At 42.4% G+C, this 15,296-nt stretch overlaps 1 protein-coding gene across 1 annotated transcript in view; it reads left to right on the top strand.

Annotated features, from left to right (window-relative positions):
• Positions 1-15,296, top strand: part of ephb2a (eph receptor B2a) — a 30,456-nt gene that overhangs the window by 7,648 nt on the left and 7,512 nt on the right. Inside the window, exons 3-11 of the mRNA XM_070840138.1 lie at positions 30-714; positions 8,747-8,902; positions 9,409-9,744; positions 9,933-10,057; positions 10,258-10,420; positions 10,513-10,621; positions 11,211-11,275; positions 11,470-11,592; positions 12,409-12,656. Of these exons, the coding sequence (XP_070696239.1) occupies positions 30-714; positions 8,747-8,902; positions 9,409-9,744; positions 9,933-10,057; positions 10,258-10,420; positions 10,513-10,621; positions 11,211-11,275; positions 11,470-11,592; positions 12,409-12,656 (2,010 nt within the window). The remainder of the gene's footprint in view (positions 1-29; positions 715-8,746; positions 8,903-9,408; positions 9,745-9,932; positions 10,058-10,257; positions 10,421-10,512; positions 10,622-11,210; positions 11,276-11,469; positions 11,593-12,408; positions 12,657-15,296) is intronic.

Raw genomic sequence — 15,296 nt, 5'->3', positions numbered from 1 at the left:
TTTGTGTCTTCCTGTTGTCTGTCTTCTAGTGGGAAGAAGTTAGTGGCTATGATGAAAACATGAACACCATTCGAACATACCAGGTGTGCAATGTTTTCGATAGCAGCCAGAACAACTGGGTACGCACCAAATACATCCGTCGTCGTGGTGCTCAGCGCATCCATGTTCTCATGAAGTTCTCAGTGCGCGACTGCAGTTCCATACCCAATGTTCCTGGTTCCTGCAAGGAGACCTTCAACCTGTACTACTACGAGTCTGATACGGACACAGCCACTAAATCGTCCCCAGCCTGGATGGAGAACCCTTGGGTGAAAGTGGACACTATAGCAGCTGATGAGAGCTTCTCTCAGGTTGATCTTGGTGGCCGCATCATGAAGATCAACAGTGAAGTGCGGAGTTTTGGACCTGTTTCACGCAATGGCTTCTACCTCGCTTTCCAGGATTATGGTGCCTGCATGTCACTCATCGCTGTTCGAGTCTACTACAGAAAATGTCCACGTGTGATCCAGAATGGTGCTGTCTTTCCCGAGACTCTGTCTGGAGCAGAGAGCACCTCTCTGGTGGCAGCCAGAGGGGTATGTGTTCCCAATGGGGAGGAGGTGGATGTACCCATCAAACTGTACTGTAACGGAGATGGGGAGTGGATGGTACCCATCGGGCGCTGCATGTGCAAAGCTGGGTATGAGGCAGTGGAGAATGGTACAATCTGCAGAGGTAAGGATTTCGCTAGTGCTGCTCTACAGTTCCTGTATGACACATCTATTTTGTATCTGATTTATTGCCACAGCACATTTCTGCCTTCGTGGGTATGCTGCTACCTTCTTGTGTCAGAAGCAGAACATTTCATTCAGTAAACTGAAAATTTAGTGATAACCATAAATGAGCAGTTTTTAGCCACACAAGCAACATGGTTCCCTGGTATGAAAATATCTGCAGGTTAGTCCACCTCTATGGTCCAGACAAAAATATCTCTAAGAAATATCTCTATATCTCTAAAATATTGGATGCATTGCAGCTATGTATAGACATCTGTGGCCTCCACCTCAGTACATTACCTACAGTAGATGGTGGTCGGCACGGGCCCAATTTGGAGAAGCAGACAGGATTACTGGCACACAGGCTAAGCAATGAACTGCTGTGGAAGGGGACAGAAGCAACAGGGGTGTATTTTAGCCACCTAGAGTAGGCCCACCTAAAGAAATCAATATCAGTTTAAGTGTGTGGTATGTTTAGAATAATAGATTTATCTTGCTGTTAGACAGCCCTGTCCGACAGGGAACTGAAGATTTTACTTTGCAAAACATGGGAGTCACTGTGACTTTGTGTTTCAACACGTTAGTTTGGATCTGAACTAACCCTTTAACAGTGTGGTGGTTTGGAAAGGGCCACCAACATTGAGTACATTTAAAATGCTATTTATTTTTTTATGTGGGCCTACATTTCTCTGCTGCCCCCGTACACAGCAAACATCTTAGCTTCTGTGCTGGGACTCCTTTCTGCTTCTCAAAACTGGGGGCATACATACTGTTTGCTGTAGGTAATACACTGACTATGGATAAGTGCCTTACACAGCCTCACTTCAAAAAATCTCAACTTTCGCTTTAAGGACACTTTGTCCAGATGATGCCCACAGGAATTTGAACCCAGGTGCACACATTCACGGATAATATGTCTCTACTCACTACAGTACCCTGCTGTGCACGACTGTCTATATCGTTAATGTGGTCAGGTCCTTCACTGTGTCTTGGCAGAGTGAGGATTGTGTGAAATGATCCAGACAGCAGAGGACAATACTTCACTTGATTAAGCTTTGCGGCTGAGTCGGATGTGTCCAGTGAGGTGGCACAGAATGGGATCCTCAGTATAGCCCCATTTTTTTTGGAAATGTTGTGCTTTGGTGAGACACTGGTGATGATGACAAAGGAATGGTGTATTTACTGCTTTACACCATGTCTTCTCATTTTTGCATAAGGTCTTGCCCCATACTACTGTGGTCTAGAAAATGAAGCAGTATGTGACTCAGCCTTTCATTAGTCATTGCTAATTGGTGTCAAACCCCTCAGTAGTGTCTCTGTAATAGTAACTATTTGTAACTATAAGTCTCCCAGCAGGCACACACGTGAACCCCTCTGTACATTCCACTTGGTTGACTCAGTATGTCATTGTTTTAGAGGTTAGCTGGATGGTCATGTGGCCTGACATTCCTTATAGTTGCACTCCCAGTTATTCAAGGAAGGTCCAATGACGCCCGAGCTTCAGCTTCCTCACAGACAGTGTGATGTTTTCTCCTAGGATTTCCTGATACTTGATTGAATGTATATTGCCTTCCAAATGCTGCAGACGGCAGTGTATGCCTCACTCTTCCTCCTCCAGACAAACCGCTGATACATAGTGCCAAAAAGTTCCACTTTTGTTTCATGGCTCCACAGGACAGAATCCCAAAACTTCTGTGACTTATTTATATGAACATATTGTCATCCAACAGTATTTCGAGGAACATTCAGCGCCTTTGCTGGCGATGATCTCCTCTCTTAACATTGTGGACAATTCTCTTGACTTACCCATATTTTTAACATGCAAGCACACCTGATGTAACTAATGTGACCCATGATTAGTTGAATCAGGTGTGCTTCAGACAACACCTGGTTTGCAAATAAGTTTTCTTATAAGAAATTTAGGGGTTCGAATAATTTTAAATGGTAAATGGTCTTGATTGAGTTGTTCAGTTGTTCTTGTTTGAGTTGTTCAGTGAACACAGCTCAACGTTTGGAAATTTTGCAATTGTGGTTGAATAATTTTGAGTGCAACTGTATATCCTAATGCAAAAACAAATTCAGTACCAAACGAGTTCTTTTTTTCTTCGTTTTATTCAAAGATATATATTCAATATATTCAAAGTTTACAATTTAAATTTTTTAATTTTAACATTCAAAGTGAACAACAAAATAGACTGCTATTAGCCAACTATTTCAACTTTTTACTCAGTATCTTACATAACTCCAGACTTTTGTCTAAGCTAAGCTAACTGGTTTACTGATGTAAACGTGAGGTGTAATGATGTCATGGAGCCACTAAATATATCTGTGTACTGACTAAGTTTTGACAATGTGAAGAAGAAGTAGGCTGGGGGCAGTCAACAAGCAGCTCCTCAGTAGCTGACCACGTGATCTGCTGGATGGTCCCAAGGTGGTTGAGCTCCTTGACTTTGCTGATTTCGAGGTGGAATCCTTTCTCTGTGACTGAGTTGGTGGATTTAACAGCATCAAGTGATTGTAGCAGTGATTTTAACAGGAACACACCATGGGCAAATTGTTTCTCGTTCATTCACCAAAGTAAAGCTCTGAGAATAGTGTAGCTAAGAAAACTGCACTGTCTCACTACATGGTTGGTTCAAAAGTACTTAGTTTTAGGTTTCGGGAAAAAATCATGGTTTGGATCACTGAATTTAGTTTAGGTGTGTGGGTCAGAGCAGACAAAGGGAAGCTAAGTGCTGCAGCTGTTATCTTAGCTTCGTCTCTCAGTCGAGGCCTTTTATAAAACTGTATGTATGAGTGTGTAGGATAAAGGTACCAGGTTAGGAGAGGATGGTTAGTCTGTAGACTCTGTGTCTGTGTGCAGAGCCGGCTCTAGCCATTTTGGTGCCCTAGGCGAGATTATGGTTTGGCACCCCCACCCCTCCGCACGCACACACCACCCCAGTCATTAATGGACAACAGCCGTATGACAGACCTTAAAGATTTAATTGTTAACACACCAACACACAGACAAACACACACTAAAATAACATAAAATAACAATAAAGATAATGAAATGAAATAAAACCAGAGTTCCTGTTCAGGTTTTGTGCCAGTATTTAGAAAGTCCTGACAGCTCCCACAATATGAACAATAAAAAGGTGTTTTGTTCAAACAACACAAAACAGTGCAATATAATATAAAAACAGAATACAAACGTTACAGTGTGGGTTTAACTCAGTCAGTCCCAGTGACAGCAAATCTGTTTTCCTTTTTTTCAACAACACAAATGGAAAGTCAGTGAATACTTGGTAACAACGGGCCTTATAGAAGCAGAATGTGCAAACGAGACAACATAAAACTAGAATGTACAGTACAAGCAAAACATGGAGCTGCAGCAGACAGACTACTGATGTGTTCAACAGAACATGAATCATTATCTAGCTGTGATTATGCAGCACTAAAATAAAAGAGGTTGCACTACAGTTATATAGTTACACAGTATCTACAGCAGCATTATTAGACAACTTTGCTTCATTTCAACTTAGCTGGCCTCTAGCTGTACAGATGCATTTTTTAATGTTAGAAAAGACGACACACCTCTACACTGGCACCTCTTCTCCTCCTCCTCTTTTCGCCACACCTGAGGGCTTGGACGGCCTTTTCATGATGACAAATATAAGTTGTTGACTTCTGTCAAAAGGAACCGCTACCTGAGAAGCGCACCGATGACTCGTCCCACCCTCTCTCACAGTGCACGGTGCAGGACAGGACTGGAAGGGGGGGGGGCACGAGGAACAGACAGACAGACCATGAGGAAAGGGCGCCAGTTGGGGATGCAAATTATTACTTTCATTCATCTTATTTTATTTATTGTTTTAATTGTTTTGGTTTTTTTAGGGCTTGCAGCAGCGCCCCTCCAGCAGGTGGCGCTCTAGGCGACCACCTATATGGCCTATGCCAAGAGCCGGCTCTGTCTGTGTGAGCAACTGACATCAACTTAACTTCATGGCTGCACAGTAAACTACAACACATCACAATAATCAAACTCTGTGAACATTAAAGCAAATCAGAACCAATACATTAAGAAGGTTAAACCATTGCTTAGCCATGTATACAGTTATGCTATGCTATAGATGCCCAGTTAGAGTTTGTTCCCAGTCCTCAGAAGGGAAGAAGAAGGTCCTTCAGTGTGCTGCATTCTCAGCCTGTTGATGAACCAGGCTGGAAGAAGGTTCTGGTTCTTTGTCCTTGCTGTCCTAGCTGCAAGCTGGAGGAATCTGGTCGCTCCTTTGTTCCTTGATAGTTAGCAGCTCGGTGCTGACTAGTCCAGAGGAGAAGTGAGAGAGATCAGTGGGGAGCTCTGGTTTTATTGACCTGAGGTTATAGGGTCATGTGTCACACACTGACCAATGGTGGATGTAAAGCTGAGTCCAGGGGTGCGTTAAGCACATATGTGCTAAAGTAAAGGACTCTGGGAAATTGAGTTAAGAGAGGGAGCCCTTTGTTCAACAGATGGAGAAATACATAGTCCTCACCATTTTGGTGGGGCCCAACCCATGAAGATCTCCATGTCAGGCAGCTATTCTTTTGACAACAAAGTAATGCTGCATTCTACAATATCTTTTGTTAGTGAGTTTATTTTCTAGACAATCCTTTGCTCAGTGATATGTGCTTTGTCCTTGTTCTTCTTTTGTATCAGGGGATTCATGCAGTAGTTTGTATTTTATCAAATCCCAGGAAATCCTGTAGGAGTCAGGCAGAGTCAGCAGCCTCTCCAGTCACGTGCTGTTCAGCAGTACACTGCTGTGGCAAATTATTGGCAAAGATTTTTTGAAAGACTGATTTCATATTCACAAATAAGAGAGTTGGTAAGCACCAACTGATTGTCTTTAACATTAAATCCAACAGTATCTACATAAGTATTATATTGTACCAATGTTTAACTTTGACAATGAAATCAACCACTGAAACGCTATCTTCTCTTGTCATCTGGTCAAACTTTTCCTCTTTTAAAAACCCACTGCCCATCACTCAACACAAAATACACCTGCCAACACCTCTGAATGTTAATGATTAACACATATCCCGTTTATTTAGTCCAGACACAAACAGGACAGTAAGAATCACAGTTCAGTGAGAATCACAGGGAGTTGTATGACGAAAACAACAGTATATCTAATAGGGATGGAACAATACTCTTTTCTCCCAATTCATCACTATCACAATACTTCGGTGCTGACAATTCTTCCCTGCTTGCAATTATACAAGTCATTCAATTTGATATGATTTATTGCAATTTTTGTTGTATGTTTTTAACACTGGTCCATGGGAAAAAGTGCTCCCTAATGGTAGAAGACATCAATAATACCGGTGAATATGGAAGTGCCCAGACAAACATAAGCAGCGGCTAACAGTGGAAATAGAGGGAAAGACCCTGTCATAAGTGGCTTCCTCTCTGGGGTAGGGTAAGCAATATAAACTAGAGAGTGAGTGCTTCACTTTGGCCATAGCCTCGTCTTGCTGCCATGAGCTGGGACAGAGTTATCAATAAATACATTAAAATGCCATGTTGTGTGTTCTTAACCTGTATAAGCCAGTGCTCAATTCACCATCTTTATAGCATGCCAATATGTTATATTGGTCTGTGGCAACACATCATTACATTGTGTCATGGCTTGGTTATCACAGTGTTAATTACAGCCAAACTAGAGGGCGCTGTTTTGTCATGTTTGAACATTCACCATTTCGTGAATGACACAGACATTGACATTGAGGTGAAGAAAAATGTCTTGTTACTGTTACATCCTCATTCACCCATTCACACAGCAAGAATCTAAGGTGGAGGAGAATACTCTTTCACACACATTCACGCACACTTCAGGAGCAAGTTGGGGTTCAGCGTATTGCCGAAGGATACTTTGACATGCTCATAGGAGCCGGGGACTGAACTACCGACTTTCAGATTGAGGGATGACCCACTCTACCGAGTACCAAGTCGAGAGAATTGTCCAAAAAGTTAAGAGAGGAGATCACTGCCTTGCACACCACAACTGACCCAAAAGCACAAGACAAGTCTGCACCAGTATGCTTGAAACCAAATAAAAAAGACACAAAAGTTTGGGGATTCATGCCTGATTCAAAACATCATGCTGTCTATGAGGAAGCTGAAGCTTGGTTGTCATCGGACCTTTCAACAGGACAATAATACCAAGCATACCTCAAAGTCCACCAAGTCTTGGCTTCAGAAAAAAGTCCTGGGAGATGCCAGAGTAGCCGTCACAGTCGCCTGACTTGACTCTCATAGAAAATCTCTGGTGGGATTTGAAGAAGGTGGTTGCAGCACGCAAACCCAAGAACATTAGCTGGAGGCTGTTGTTGATGAGTAATGGGCTCAGATTCCGCAGGAACACTGTCAGAACCTGGTGACTGGATATGAACCATGTTTGCAGCAGGTCATAACAGCAAAGGGTGCTCTGCTAAGTACTGAAGATGCTGGTCAAGAAGGGGTTGAATAACTTTTAGACTGCAGTATTTATTATTATTAATATTAATTGTGTTGAGCAATTTGAAATGTTCTTCTTTGAGTTGTTCATAGAACACAGCTGAAAGGTGTGTAAGTTGTGTGAAGAAAATTTTGCCAATACACCCAATTTGCAATGAGGGGGTTCAATAATTTTAATTGCACCTGTATAAGGTGAAAATGTTTTTCTCCAACATAATCATTTGCACAATTTACTCTCATATGGCTCAACCCATCCTCTCTCTAAACTATCCCCTATCCCCTAATCCTTTTTTTTTTGGAAAGTCATATTTTGAAAATGGTTTATTTTAGATCCAAAGGGATTCTTGCTTTGGATGCATCACAGCCTGAAATATCTGTTGATGTTTTATTAGTTATAGACATTACTGCCATGCCCTCACTTCAAAGATGCTTCAAGTAAAAACTGGCTCAACTCACCCTGCTCTCCCCTAACCTGTAAAATGTTTTAGTTATTTGTACATGATTTCATAAAAACTTTTACTGAATTGTTACACTTCAGAATTAGATCTGAATGCATTCGTTAATAGTTGAATACAGTGAACTCCCCATTGACAGGTCAGAGTATTATGTCAATATAGCTCAAATATACACAGCCAGATAAACTGTTATGTAGGTGTTTTTGACAAGTGAAACATGGTTGTAAGTCAGGTGTGAAACAGCTCCCTGGGAGCAGAGGAAGATACTGAGACATTACAGATGTGTCAGTGTGTGTCAGAATAATAAAAGAAGGGAATAGAAAGTTGGTGTGTCATACCCTTACTGGAGCTATTTTTATGACCAAATACCTTTTAATCAATATTACGGTAGGTACACAATTTACAATTTGCAAAACACTATAATACACTGCTGTAACCATGCAATAAATGTAAACTGTTAAGGCTTATAGTGTCATACTGTGATGTAGTTAACTCAATGCTATGGTAATTTGGGCCATGTTTATTGTCACATCTAGTAGAGTCATAGTGGCAAACAGTCAGCATCTGCCATCATGCATTCACACAGAGAAAAGGAATCCATGGATAAGATACTAAAGCTTTCTTGCTTCTGCTTTTCTTCCTTGTCTTGTGTAATCCCTCTCCTCCGCTCTATATGCTCTGACATGTTGTACGACCCTGTGGACAGCTGAACTGACAGCGTCTGAAGGACTGAAAGTACATGTCACTTCAATGAGCTGACCTTTATGAAATGCAGATATCCAGGCTATCATGTCTAAACATACATGCTCAGTGGAGACAATATGAGATGAAAGAGCTCAAACATAGTATTTTGGGATTCGACTAATACTAATACTGATGACAATCAATAGCCAATATGATGCAAAGTTGGCCCAGTGATCTGATAATCACTCTCATTCTCTTGTACAGTGTACCATGCATTTTGCTCCTAAGCATACTGTTCTCATTTATTCTTTGTTTTTTCTGCTCCGTGTACCCTGTACTTAATCTGCTTCTGTATATTTGTCCTACAGCTTGTGTATCAGGCTTCTTCAAGGCTGCACAGGGAGACCACAAATGTCTACAATGCCCCATTAACAGCAGAACCACCAGCGAGGGAGCAACTAATTGTGTCTGTCGCAACAGCTACTATCGCACTGATTCAGACCCTCCAGACATGCCCTGTACAAGTATGTATACAGAAACATTCATTGATAACAGTGCACCTGCTACAACAAACAGTAGCTCACATCATTTGATATGAGCCTGTCCATCGAGCTGAAGTACACAAGCGTTACATTACATTAGACATTTACGTGTACTCACAGTAGCTTATTCTTAAGGCAGGAAATTAAGCTGCACAGTATGCTGCTCTTCTGTACACGACGCCATGCAGATCATTGCCATGAGAAATGCTGTGTCACACATGAATAAAGTTGAAGGACAAAAGTAAAAATCTGTCAGTCCAACTATTTTCTGATTACCTAAATACAGCAACAAGATGTTGAGTACCTTAGATTCTATTATATTTGTGCATGTACTATACTATATTTAGGGGATTAGTTAAATGAGTTGAAAATGAACCCAGAGGCAGCAGGTCAGGCAGGTCAGGCAAATGAAGAATAATGAATTCCATTGCAATCCTGCCCTACAATGACAAAAGCATTCAGTACTAGTATAATTTTCTTCCCTCCAGCTGTTCCATCAGCTCCACAAAATGTCATCTCCATGGTGAATGAGACCTCTCTACGCCTAGAGTGGAGCCCACCACAGGAGGGTGGTGGCCGAGAAGATGTTGTCTACAACATCATATGTAAGAGCTGTGGCAGTGGGCGGGGCGGCTGCACTCGCTGTGGAGACAACGTGCAGTTTGTCCCGCGTCAGCTGGGACTGACAGACACCCGTGTCCACATCAGTGACCTCCTGGCTCACACTCAGTACACCTTTGAAATACAAGCTGTCAACGGAGTGTCTGACCAGAGTCCTTATTCTCCACAGTACACATCTGTCAACATCACCACCAACCAGGCTGGTGAGACTAACCCAATGGTTCACATGGCACTACTTCACATTAATGACTTCTCAATGATTTGATGAGTAATCATGGGTATGTCAGATAGTTTCAGATATCATTTCAGCAGTAGTTTCAGGTTTAGTAACTTGTCTGTCTGTCAACTTTGTCTCTACAGCATCTTACTGTGTCTCTTGTTTTGTTGTCAGCTCCATCAGCAGTGTCCATCATCCACCAGGTTAGCAGAACCCCCAGCAGCATCACCCTGTCCTGGTCCCAGCCTGATCAGCCCAATGGAGTTATCCTGGACTATGAACTGCAGTACTACGAGAAGGTACATCAGTGCTGATGATGAAGAATCAGTCACTAATCACAAAGACAGGCTTCTTGGTTGTCTGCACGGCTCATGACTTCTAAGTGACAATCTTACTTCATTCATTCATAATTTAAAAGGCTTTCAGGAATCATCTCAGACAGCGTTTGTCAGATTATTTTTCTATTTGTTATTCATGATTTCTGATGCATGCATTTCAGAACCAAGCAGAGTGGAACTCGTCTCTAACAAGGAGTCAGACAAACACTGCAGTCATAAGAGGCTTGAAGCCTGGAACTATCTACGTCTTTCAGGTCCGGGCTCGAACTGTCGCTGGATTTGGACGCTATAGTGGCAAAATGTACTTTCAAACCATGACTGAAGGTAGGAATGATATATTGGCCAGCTAAATTTGCACATAAGCCTTCTAATAGGAATGCGTCCCATTTCTTGGTTTTCTGTCTTTTGACCTGTAGAGGAATATAACTCCAGCATCCAGGAGAAGCTTCCCCTAATCATTGGCTCAGCTGCTGCAGGGGTAGTCTTCATAATTGCCATCACTGTCTTCATAATTGTCTGCCGCAGGTGAGCCAGAAATGTTATAGGCAATGAACGGATTTAAGAATGTGTGTTTTCCTTTAAAATGAAGAGCTGAGGAGGTCGAGACAATTCTCCATTGGTTCATCAAGTTACCTCTGTCACATTACATGTAGTCAGTAAGTTAATGATGATTTCAAAATACTACAACAACATCTGCACTGTAGCACCACCGTGAAAAGGAGCTGGCAATGATCCAGATCCTCATCGCATTAGGATCCGTTCATGTGGAAATAACATGGAATGTACTTAAAATATAAATATTATAAATACAATTGCTCTGTTTTGGTATTACTAACACACCCCCACTGGTTAACAGTCAAAATCACATATAAGTGCTCAACCAAAACGTCAAGCAAGGCAAGAAAAACTGCAGCCCATACACATTTTTCTTTACTGGTGCCAGACCTCACTGTCACAAATACTCAGTGTTTCGACTGTCTTAACTCATGGTTCACTTAATAGCTTTTACCAGAGCTTCATCCATATTGCACAGTCTTCATCTTAGGATAGAGCTGGTCGATTCATGGAGATGGATCTGTTGACATGCAAGCCTCTGTGTGTTTGTCCCCAGCAGGAGAGGTTCAGATAGACCAGAATCAGAGTACACAGACAAAGTCCAACATTACACCAGTGGTCACAGTAAGTAATGCATTTAACACCACACAGTGTGTTGTTATCAGATAGACTGGCAGCCGAATACTGACATTGTCTGACATGTGGCATGTTTTGGTTTGGAAAGTGTGTAAAAATTGCAGGAGCTTTTTGCTTTTTGCTTTATGTTTTAATGTTGTATGTGTATAGCTGTTGCTGTCTCTTCTATCTATCTGTTGAAGTGTCACCAGGAATGAAGATCTACATTGACCCCTTCACATATGAAGACCCTAATGAAGCAGTCAGGGAGTTTGCAAAGGAGATTGACATATCTTGTGTAAAGATTGAACAAGTTATCGGTGCAGGTAAATAACAACACAGCATGAAAAAGGAAACAATGTTAGGAGGGGAGGGCAAGTGAGGACTGAACAGAGGTTTTCACAGGGAGACTTTTTACTGGACTTACTGAAACTCTTCATCAGGGCTCTGAGGGTATTCAGGGCATGCCTTTCTTTAACCGTGCAATATGTCATGTTTCTGTCTAACAAGATAAAAACACGGTACAATAGATAGTGATACTAGTTTAGTTACTGTGAATATCATTCTGGATTCATTCTGGAGCTAAATTAGACCGGTTGCAGCTGTGACACATTCCGACGGGCATGGCCACTAGAGCCTCTTTACTTAATGCTTGTGATTCCACCAGAAGCGCCATGGAACATTTCAGAATGGTTTCAGAATCTGCTTGTCACTCTGCTCAGCTAAAAATATGCTCACAGTCTATTTTTAATGGACTGGCTGAGTCAAGCTGCACACGGCAGATGAGCTGGACAGGAAGACAAACAGGAAAGGCAAAGAGAATCCAGTCAGTTTTCAAACTAAAACACCCTGTGCAGACTGCTGATTGTATGCCCCATCACTATGATTTGATCAATATGATTGATATGATATGATTTGATATGATAACTGGTGTAGAATACCGGATGAGCAGAATACACAAAGTCACAGGTCACAAAAAGGGATCGTGTGTGTCTCCCTGTGGAGATCTAAGACACAGAGACAAGATACCAGACAAAGAACAAAGAAAGCATCAACTACAATGTTTAATCAAGACATGTTATTTGTTTATCTGTCCTTCTTCAAAATGTCATTCTCCCTCCACCCTCATGTCTTCCTGTCAGGAGAGTTCGGGGAGGTGTGCAGTGGAAACCTCCGGCAGCCTGGGAAGAGAGAGATCCTGGTGGCTATTAAGACGCTGAAGGCTGGCTACACTGAACGCCAGAGACGGGACTTCTTGAGTGAGGCATCCATCATGGGCCAGTTCGACCACCCCAACATTATCCATCTGGAGGGGGTGGTAACCAAGAGCAGTCCTGTGATGATCATCACTGAGTTCATGGAAAACGGATCCCTTGACTCCTTCCTCAGGGTAAAGGAGACACACTGATTAGTGATAAACTTGCCCCTCAACCAGTGATCATGATGTACTCGTGCGTTGCACAGACTAGAATGTGAGCTAACAGCCCGTAGTGCCTATAATCCACAAGGGGAAGTTCTAGGGTCAGTGAAGACTAATTTCACATGCCTGACCTGACGGTCAGCTGATATCTTCTCATGCTCTTTTACAGCAGATAGAACTGGCTAAAGATAGTTAAAAAGTTCAGGAAAACAGCTAGTCACCAAGTTCAAACTGTCAGCAGTTGACCCACAAAAATTTAATTCTGACTAGTCTAATCTGACTAGCAAACTAAGCTCCCACCTGTACTACAATGTTTAAACACTCCAGCTTACCTCCTTCTGCCGTTCCCTGCTACCTCCAACTCCTGTATTATGATGTGACTAGAGCTCAGGGAGTAGACTGCTTACAGGTTTTTCAGGTCGATCATCACCCCCTCCTGTCCTCATGTTGAAGAGGATGAGGATCTCTTCAGCATGGCTCCAGTAGATTCACACTTCATCAAACTACTACAACTTCTGCAACCAATGCCAAAAACATCCAGGATGCTCGGCAGGCTCCACAAACCACTTCAGAGAAACCCTAGGGAACCATCAACCATTCAACTTTATCTCAGAAGATCCACTGCAGAGAATCAAATAAATCTATTTCTGCCTCACTCAGCCACATTGCATGCTGCAGAGCTTTGAGTATCTATCACCTGACTGAAAACAATTAGCTTACCACTACTTGTGCCAGCAACTCACACGGCTATTCAATTCTGTCTGTCATTCATCTTCATTTCTGTCAGGGTCCGTGTTGGGTGGAGGTTAGACAGAGAGAGAGAGAGGAGGGGGGCTGGGGATGCACCAACAGCAACCAAAGTAATAACAGCAGCTATAGTACTTATGATAGGAATATGACGAATAATTAGCAGTATGGTAACACGATGAAAACCATGTAAAACATGACAATAGTTAATATCTGAATAATAATAACAGGACTAATATCAGTAAAAAGTGTCGGCGGCTAATGATCCGCAGCAGTGATTCATGAAGCCAGAGAACCACAGCAGGAGAACCAGGACCAGGATCCACAGGAACCAGAGAACCCCAGCAGGAAAACCAGGACCAGGATCCACAGGAACCAGAGAGATGAGAAAAGCACAGAAAGGCTCCGGGGAAGAGACCAAGTTAGTAACAGACATTAAAGAGACATGAAGCATCAGGATGGAGAGGAAGAGGAGGAGAGAGGAGCCCAGTGCATCATGGGAGTCCCCCGGCAGTCTAAGCCTATAGCAGCATAACTAGGGCCTGGTCCAAGGCCTGATCCAGCCCTAAACTATAGGCTTTATCAAAAAGGAAGGTTTTTAGTCTACTCTTAAATGTAGAGAGGGTGTCTGCCCCCCAAACCCAAACTGGAAGGAGATTCCACAGGAGAGGAGCCTGATAGCTGAAAGCTCTGGCTCCATCACTACTTTAGAGGACTTTAGGAACCACCAGTAGGCCTGCATTCTGGGAGCACAGTGCTCTGGTGGGGTAGTACGGTACTATGAGTTCTTTAAGGTATGATGGAGCCTGACCATTAAGAGCCTTGTAGGTGAGGAGAAGGATTTTAAACTCTATTCTAGATTTTACTGGAAGCCAATGAAGAGAAGCCAGTACAGGAGAAATATGGTCTCCTCTCTTAGTTCTCATCAGTGCACAAGCAGCAGCGTTCTGGACCAGCTGGAGAGTCTTTAAGGACTTATTGGGGCAGCCTGATAATAAGGAGTTGCAACAGTCCAACCTAGAAGTGACAAATGCATGGGCTAAGATGGGTCTGATTTTAGCAATATTACATAGATGGAAAAAGACAGTCCTGGAAATATGTTTTTTGTGGGAGTTAAAGGACAAATTCTGATCAAAGATAACTCCCAGATTCCTCACAGTGGTGTTAGAGGCCAGAGTAATACCATCTAGCATAGCTATATTGTTAGAAAAGGTGTTTAGGGCCAAGCACTGTCTGAGTTTAGCAGCAGAAAATTACTGCTCATCCAGGACTTTATGTCCTTAAGACAGACTTGGGGTTTAGTCAACTGATTGGACTCATCTGGCTTTATTGATACATATAATTGGGTATCATCTGCATAACAGTGGAGATTGATGGAGCATTTCCTGATAATATTACCCAGAGGAAGCAAATATAAGGTAAATAGTATTGGTCCAAGCACAGAACCTTGTGGAACTCCATGTCTAACTTTAGTGTGGACAGAGGACTCATTGTTAACATGTACAAACTGAAATCGATCTAATAAATAGGATTTAAACCAGCTTAATGCAGTTCCTTTTATGCCAATGAAGTGTTCCAGTCTCTGTAATAGGATGTGATGGTCAATGGTATCAAACGCAGCACTCAGGTCTAACAAGACCAGTACAAAGAGAAGTCCTCTGTCTGATGCCATAAGGAGGTCGTTTGTAACCTTCACCAGTGCTGTCTCTGTGCTATTGTTCGCTCTAAAACCTGACTGAAAATCCTCAAATAGGCTATTGGAATTTAGAAGGTTACACAGCTGATTGGCTACTACTTTCTCCAGGATCTTGGATAGAAGGGGGAGGTTGGATAAAGGTCTATAGTTGGCTAATACACCTGAAT

This window comes from Pempheris klunzingeri, chromosome 11 (assembly GCF_042242105.1).
Source record: "Pempheris klunzingeri isolate RE-2024b chromosome 11, fPemKlu1.hap1, whole genome shotgun sequence".
NCBI lineage: Eukaryota > Metazoa > Chordata > Actinopteri > Acropomatiformes > Pempheridae > Pempheris > Pempheris klunzingeri.
This window is presented reverse-complemented; position numbering and strand designations above follow the sequence as displayed.